The sequence below is a fragment of the Lotus japonicus genome, chromosome 6 (assembly GCF_012489685.1).
Source record: "Lotus japonicus ecotype B-129 chromosome 6, LjGifu_v1.2".
Classification (NCBI taxonomy): Eukaryota; Viridiplantae; Streptophyta; class Magnoliopsida; order Fabales; family Fabaceae; genus Lotus; species Lotus japonicus.
This window is the reverse complement of record NC_080046.1, coordinates 51,923,217-51,931,802: the sequence shown is the minus strand read 5'-3', so window position 1 is coordinate 51,931,802 and position 8,586 is coordinate 51,923,217. Positions and strand designations below refer to the sequence as shown.

The 8,586-nt window shown below is 33.8% G+C and overlaps 1 protein-coding gene across 1 annotated transcript; it reads left to right on the top strand.

Moving 5' to 3' along the window:
• Positions 1-1,621: 1,621 nt before the first annotated feature.
• LOC130723683 (CBL-interacting serine/threonine-protein kinase 1-like) lies at positions 1,622-8,148 on the top strand. Its single transcript, XM_057574795.1, has 12 exons — positions 1,622-2,191; positions 2,768-2,830; positions 5,581-5,652; positions 5,863-5,970; positions 6,118-6,198; positions 6,376-6,555; positions 6,653-6,871; positions 6,990-7,097; positions 7,242-7,358; positions 7,457-7,519; positions 7,642-7,716; positions 7,805-8,148. The coding sequence occupies exons 1-12, from the start codon at positions 1,994-1,996 to the stop codon at positions 7,853-7,855; spliced, it is 1,335 nt and encodes a 444-aa protein (XP_057430778.1). The 5' UTR covers positions 1,622-1,993; the 3' UTR covers positions 7,856-8,148.
• The last annotated feature ends 438 nt before the right edge of the window (positions 8,149-8,586 follow it).

Below are 8,586 nucleotides of genomic sequence, written 5' to 3'. Positions count from 1 at the left end.
TCGACATCCTGGTCATTGACAATATGGCACCTAATGATTGGAGAAAGCCAATTGTCGATTACTTGCAAAATCCTGTGGGTACTACAGATAGAAAGACAAAATACAGGGCAATGAGCTATGTCATCATGGGAAACGAGCTATTCAAGAAAAACGTCGACGGAACACTACTGAAGTGTTTAAGTGAAGACGACGCGTTCATAGCGATCTCGGCCGTTCACGACGGGCTATGTGGTGCCCACCAGGCAGGAATCAAGATGAAATGGATCCTATTTCGACAAGGGATGTATTGGCCTACTATTATGAAAGATTGTATGGAGTATGCCAAGAGGTGCCAAGATTGTCAGAGACACGCGGGGATACAACATGTGCCAGCAAGTGAATTACACTCAATCATTAAGCCTTGGCCATTCAGGGGTTGGGCTTTAGACCTAATTGGCGAAATTAATCCATGTTCTTCTAGGCAGCATAAGTACATCATAGTGGCTATGATTTTCGTTGCCAAAAATAATTTTTGGAGGTATATATAGAATGAAATTTGGGAAAATTTGATTGTTAGGTACAATATTCTGTTGGAGGAAAATAACATTTTGTGCTAAACATTGGAAGTAGTTAGGCGTTTCCTTTTTAGTATCAAATTTTGTACAAACTTAGGTAAAATTATTTTTTACCAAAATAGTTGTATAATTATATTATTCCATTAGTACTGTTCAAGAAAATCATGTTAAGTTTATTTTAATATTTTTTTCTTAAAAATAAATTTTACACCGTCAACCAATGACAATTATGAGATGTGCCACTTCGTTGATATGTAATAATCAAATTAAATTAAGTGAAAAGCTTATTTCACTTCTACAAAATCTTCTTTTTACGAAAAATGCTTTAATTAAAAAATGATCGGGTGTTTTCTGAAGAGATTTTTTTTTTAATCGGCAAAACATATGATAAAGTACAAGCATCAATAGATAGATAAAGGTTCTTAAAAAAAATAGATAAAGGTGGTTAGAGTTACTCACATGTCAATTCATATCTACATATACTATTTTCAACTTTCTCTTTTAGTTTCATTAATTATATCTAAATAATTTTACCAAAATAATATTTTATTTTGAATTTTCTCTTCTAGATTCAATAATTTTAATATAGCTGATATATAACTGAACTCTTAAACATCTAGTTATTTAGTTCAGGTTTGATCTTTGAATGTGTGTATAAAAACTTAATATGATGCCGGATACTCTATCCATTGATTTACTTAACCCACACTTGTTGCTAACACCCTATTACGCAACATATTTGAAAACAAAAAAAATAATGACAACCAATTTTTGAAATTTATTTATCTAATATCATTTTTAAATCCAAATTGATTCTTCCAAGCATGATTCTACCAAGACTTCAACAACAACACCACAATTAAGCAAAGAGCATGATCTTCCAGAGCCAAAACTTGCGCGTGTCATGCGGTTAATTACGTGTAGGGAATCCATGTTGGACCAATTAAATTTATGAATAGTCTATTTATTTATTTAATGCAAAATGGTTGAAATAATAATTCACTAAAATAAAATATAATCATAATTGGGTTTTTGAAGTATTTATAGGAGACTAGTTCAAAACAAAACAGATATCAACATATCATATCCAACCAACAATTTGATTTGCCTTCTCATCTTGTGCATAGGTTGCGGGATTTGAGTTGTTTTTTTCAACCTTTTTTATCCAATCCTAGTAATCCTATAAACTCAATTTTTCACACACTGATTTCAATTATTTGATCTTTCTTAATATAGCAGAATCGTTTTCTGTTGCCTATTCAAACCGTTTCACCTGGTGGTTTACACACGTTACACCCTATTAACTCACAAGTTACAACACATATTTTACATAACTGAACAGCAAGCAAAGAACCCCACAAGCCAGAACGATTCCAACTTTGGTTTCATTGCTTTTGGCTAGAGGGAGAGATTAAGCAAAAGGGTTTATTTTGTTGGTAATGGTGATCATAAACTTTGCTGGGAAGAAGAAGAAAGAAGGGCAGGGAATGCGACTTGGGAAATACGAGTTGGGTAAGACACTTGGGGAAGGCAATTTTGGAAAAGTGAAGTTGGCCAAGAACACAGATTCTGGGAAATTGTATGCTGTTAAGATCCTTGAAAAGAACAAGATTATTGGACCCAATAACGTTGATCAGGTACTGGTTTCTTCAATTTTGTCACCCATTAATGCTTTCTTCTTATCTCTGTTTCCCCTGTCTTTGTTTTAGGGATCTTTCTTTTTCTGTTTTGGTTTGTGGTTTTGCAAATTGAAAGCTTCTCAAATTTGGTTTTTGTATTCATTGGTTGAGTTTGATTGCGATTTTCCGTTGGCTTCTAAGGCCTAACACAACCCTCCTCATTTGTCTGGTTCTAAGCCTGACTCAATATTATCCCTCATAATTTATTTAGTTTTTGATCAAGTTCAAAGGCATAGTGCGATTCATATAGCCGACCGCACTTAGTGGGATAAGACGGATGTTGTTGTTATTTATTGGTTGAGTTGAATGAGCATCATATGAATCAAATTCTGAAAACCTCTGTTGTGGTCCTCTGATTGGGTTTAGTTTTCACTTTGTGGTGTGAAACTCATGTCTTTTCTCTTCCCCTGATCCTAATAAATCCAGATGCAAACCCAATGCTATTAATTATTTTGTTGTTAAAATCTTCATTTTTCATAGCAAAACTCATTTAGCTACAATCTGGCTAATGCTGGTTGAAAATTGAAATTGCAGATAAAGAGAGAAATATCCACCTTGAAGCTATTGAAGCATCCAAACGTGGTTAGATTGTATGAGGTAACATCACATGACTCTATCTGCAACCAGTAACAATTTAAAGTATAATTAGAAAAACATCATATGATTAACTGATTTCCGGTAAAGTAAGTTTGCACTAATAGTAGAAGCACAATTTTTCGTTTCTTCTTTTTGTTTGTTTTCATTAAAAAAAAAAACAGAGTTGTCTAAGGGAAAATGATGTTTTTAGCGTTTAGTTATTTTCAAGTAAATGGCATATAAATACTCTATGGACCATTTTAGAAAATGAGTTTTCGTCCCACTTATTGGCTATAGAAAGTTAGAAATAGAATGTGACATAAATCACAGTTTATAATCTATGGACCATTTTAGAATGATTTTGTATTTACTTCTAATTGAGATCATTTTACCATGAAATTAAGCATACAATGAATTTCTCCTTATGTTATGTTTGGATTCATTTTTTATTTTGAAGAGTGTTATTTGAAATCTTATGGCGAATTTTTGGCTCTTCTCCGAAATATACAGCTATAATCCACCATCTTTTATTTGCCAAATATGGCGAGTTTCCATTAACAACATTGTTTTGAACTTGAAGCACTTTTCCTACTTTCTACAAAAGCTATTCCAAGTAACTTTTCATGTTGTTTTAAAACACACATTTCATGTTGTTTTTAGAGTCTCATTCACACACTCATTGAGAGAAGCCTAATCCCCCTAATCCCCCAACAGCTTAGGCACAGCTTAGGTCCACAGTTCCCCACAATAATTGCATCTTCTACGTCGAGACTCACACATTTTGTAATAGGGGCACGTTCTGTGTGTCCCACATTGCTGAATTCAAGTAGACTTGAATGTATGAAGTGCACGTTTAAACTAATTCCTTAAATGCATGCCTGGTTTAGACCCAACACAAACTTGATTTCACATATCTTAATTCACTAGTAAAGAAATTAGAGTTTACCTTAGTGAGTATACCATGAATTGGAAAAACAAGATTTTGACAAGTTAGTTTCAATGTAAATCCATATTGAACTCAACTGAAATCTAAATGATGAATTCTAGAATTACCAAAGTGTTTTCCAATTATTGGATTGGTGGACCCCAAAGACTTTTTTATTTTGATTGAAGGTAGTTGCTTTATGGAACCGTAACGACATGCCGTTTTGAAAAGGGATGATAAATATTGAATAAAACTAGTGGTGATGCTAAATTCTGAAGCAAGTTATAATAATCCATCAAAACACGTTAGGAATCATTCTTGGTTCTTATCGATTTTGAACCTTGCAATACACATTTCGACTTTTTGCTTGGAATTTCACTAGTGCATTCCTTTTCAATCCAAATTCAATAATTGAAATTGAAAGGTGTATTTTCTTGTGCAATGTTGACCTCATATAACATATCCTCTCTATTTTTGCACATCATGGCTGTCCATGAGTTTTTCTCAAGTAAAAAACTACCTTGTCACCGATAAGGTATACCACAATCGATTGATGAAGTTTGATTCTTAGGCTGTGGGTCCGGAGAAAATATGTTAAGAGCGATCTATTCATTTAATATGGATATGGTCTATGAGTTAGAGATTAATCTTATGTATATCGGTGGTGGGATTGATACTTGTTGAAAAAAAAGTTAGCTAGTCCCACTAGAAGCTTTCATAATTTATTGGTTTAGCTCGTGGTGGGTTCCACGCGTGAGTATAGAAAATAGATCATGTGGCGGCGAGGTTACGTACTGAAATCACTCTTTAAATGTTTGAATTGATTTTTAGCTGCTATTCATAAAAATGTTCTTAATTTAACCCTTAATTTAGAATAATGTTTTGTTCACACCTCTAAGATGAAGTGGAGAGAGGTGGAGGAGGAGAGAGATAGGAAAAAAAAGAAAAAATAAGAGGGAGAAAATATGAGATGTGATAGATGATAAAATGGGAGAGATAAAAATTAAAATAGGTGGAAATGAAGTGTTTAAAACTAGAGGTGTGTATATATCATTGTTGCATAATTTATTCTATTTCTATCAATCATTTTCAAATTTGCCCACCAACTTTTGCTGTAATCATTAATGCCTTTTCAAAGATTCAACATGAAATAAGAGTTAAGCATATGGTTAAATGACTCCTATAGTTAATTTATTTATTAAAATTCGGTCTTTGCTCTTATCTAAGTCTACCTGACAGTGTTATCTCCACATAGGGCGGTGACTAGATTAATATATAATTGTAAGACTATTAAATTTAAAATTGAATCTCATAAGGGTGATTAAAGATTTATTTTTGTCATAGAACTTATAATAAAAGCTTGCGTATCAATTAGTGGATCACTATGGCTCTATTTTAATGTTTACAGGTCCTCAATTGTTTGGAGGGCCCAAACTGTTTCTGCTAACCGTCCTAACCATATATTCTTATGCTTAAAATATCATTATTCAGATCAGATAGTCCAGTAGACAAAAAAAAAATAAAAATAGATGGTCCCACCCTAGGTGTGTCATTATATCATTGGTGTGGTAGGTTGAGGTTTGATCGTCGCCCACAAGAATTGAGCGTCGTTTCGTGGCCAATCATTTATCATGTAATGCGAGAACTCGTAGTGACATGATTATTACCCGTTGGTAAAAAAAGTGTGTTTGCTATAGCTAGTGAACACATGATTCCAAGAAGGACAAATATAAAAATTGCATTTTGTGATTTTTTTTCTTATAAATAATTATGGGACTTCGAATTATAAAATTGCCTTCAAACCTTGATGTTCTAATTATTGTGATTTATACCTTTGATTATGCAGGTCTTGGCTAACAAATCCAAAATTTATATGGTGCTTGAGTACGTGAATGGGGGAGAGTTATTTGACAAAATTGTAAGTAGCATTTGCTTTTTATTAACATACGCATATTTGGAAATTTTTCTACAATTGGTTCTATACAAAGTCAGAATCAATCATAGAGAGTTGTTTTGTGTGTGAGTTGCTTTTTAGTGTTAAAATTGATTCTGGACAAAAATAAGTTAATCCAAACATGTTATTATACATTATTGGCAATGATATTGAATGAGCTACTTGTCTTCACAGTCATCAAAAGGTAAACTTAAAGAAGCTGATGGTAGGAAAATGTTCCAGCAGTTGATTGATTGTGTGAGTTACTGCCATAACAAAGGTGTCTTCCACAGGGATCTAAAGGTTTTTTCTCTAACTTTTAATTAAGAACTCTTATAGTCCAGTATGGTGGAGCTGTATTTGAAAGTTGAAACTTAACTTCATGGTTTCCAATTTTTATAGGGTTACATGGCCTGCATTTTTTGACACAAAAATGATATCTTGTTTCAGCTAGAGAATGTTCTTGTGGATTCCAGAGGGAACATAAAGATAACCGATTTTAACCTCAGTGCTTTACCCCAACATTGCAGAGTAAGAATAAGATATTCTACCTACCCGTTTGGATGCAAACCAAAGAGCACTTATTGGAGTTTAATTAGTGCATTTTCTAGTAGAGAAACTCGAATAAGCTCCAGTAAGTCTGTATCCAAACGGGCTCAAGACAAAGTATATAATTTTGGTGATTGACTAAGTTTATGAAAATTTCAGGAAGATGGATTGCTGCATACAACATGTGGAAGCCCCAACTATGTTGCCCCTGAGATTCTTGCCAATAGGGGCTATGATGGTGCAACATCAGATATATGGTCATGTGGTGTTATCTTGTATGTGATTCTAACAGGATACCTTCCTTTTGATGACAGAAATCTTGCAGTTCTCTATCAAAAGGTGAATATTTGCTGTATGTTGCTTGCTGCTTCTATGTTGTGTGGTAAAATTGGTTTATGCACTAATACTGTGATGTATTTCCTCTGAGGGATTATAGATTTTTAAGGGAGAAGTTCAGATACCGAAATGGCTGTCACCTGGTGCTCAGAACATTGTAAAGAGGATTCTTGATCCCAATCCTAAAACACGGATAACAATGGATATGATCAAAGATGATGAATGGTTCAAGGAAGGCTATACACCAGCAAATCCTGAAGAAGATGAGGAAGAGGATCATGTGCACATAGATGATGAAGCCTTATCCATTCATGAATTGGTAAACTTCTTAACTTCAAGATATCTGTGTTCATCTCATCTATGATTAGTGCAACTTTTTACTTCTTTTTTTCCTTTCTTTCTTTGCCACTAACCCAGAACAATTTTCTTGGTAACAGTCACCTAGATCCGAACAGGAGAGTCCAGAACCACCAACACTTATCAACGCGTTTCAGTTGATAGGGATGTCTTCATTCCTAGACCTCTCTGGCTTTTTTGAGAAAGAGGTGAGGAGGATGAAAGATAACTGTTTCATTGTATTTTGAGCTTACCTTCTTGTGCTTTAAACTTTTAATGTTATTTAGTAGTATTTACCACTCGCGCAATGTAAAGTTCACCTAATTTAGCTCTTAATGTACTTTGTGTTTCAGGATGTCTCTGAAAGGAAGATAAGATTTACATCAAACTATTCACCAAAAGATTTGACAGAGAAGATTGAGGAAATTGTAACAGAAATGGGATTTGGAGTCCAAAAGAAAAACGGAAAGGTCAGTGAGTAATATTAGTAGTTCAAGTTTCAACACAAATGCAGATGATCTGAGTATTAGTTTGGCTAAAATTTTGTCACTGTGACTTCAATTTTCAGTTGAAAGTTGTACAAGAGAACAAAGCACAGAAAAGTCTAGGTAGCCTCTCAGTGGCAGCAGAGGTAAATGCATGTTGATACTGAGCTAAACTTTTCATACTAATGCTGATAGCTTATGTATCATCAGCTATCTTCATGTATTGATTTCTGACATTACGAAACTAACTTCACTTCAAACATAACAGGTTTTTGAAATAGGCCCATCATTGTATGTAGTAGAACTAAGGAAGTCTTATGGAGATGCTTCTGTATATAGACAGGTATATATATACCATCTCTCTCTCTCTCTCTCTCCTCCTTTTTTCAGACAATCTGAGGCTAATATGTGTATACAATTCTCTTATGCAGTTATGCAAGAAATTATCAAATGACTTGGGTGTTCCCCCAAGCCCCAGATAGTGAGATCAGAAATTATAAGCCTTTCAGAAAAGAATAAAGAAGATAATTAGCATGTTTGGATCAATTTATTCTTTCCCGGAATTAATTCTATCATTTAGAAGCTTCTCATGAAAGCTTATCCTCAAAATTGATTTTGTCTTTAAAATCAATTGTAGGAAGATTTCCAAACATGCACCGTAAATTTTGCTTCTTTTTCTTTTCTTTTTAGGGATTCTGGTAGAATAGTTATGTAGATATGTTAAATATCAATTGTACATATCATTTTAATAAAGAAGTTGGTGATATTATACATACATGTCCTCTTCATAGAAAGAGCACCAATATTGAATTAGCAATCCCTTCAACAGTTATGATGAGTTCACATCATGATGGTGTGGTGAAGATTAGCATTCTTATAGCACACACAAAGGGTGCAACCAAGTGAGAAAATGAGAGAAGCTAGTCATATGATCATACATATGCTCTATGATAGTGAATGGTAGGCTTTGACGAAACAAAATGAGAAAAATGTTGGAGAAGCGTAAATTAGAATGTTAACATGAGTAAATGAGCATACTAGAAATGATATAATACGATTGTATAAAAGGAAATATTGATGAGAAGGTGATACAAATTATTTAGAATCAATGAAAGTACAATAGAGAAAATATTAGTAGTGGAGGTGGTGATGGTGATGGTGGAAGTAGTGTTTGTGGTAGTGGTGGGGGTGATAGTGGACAGAGGTATCAGTG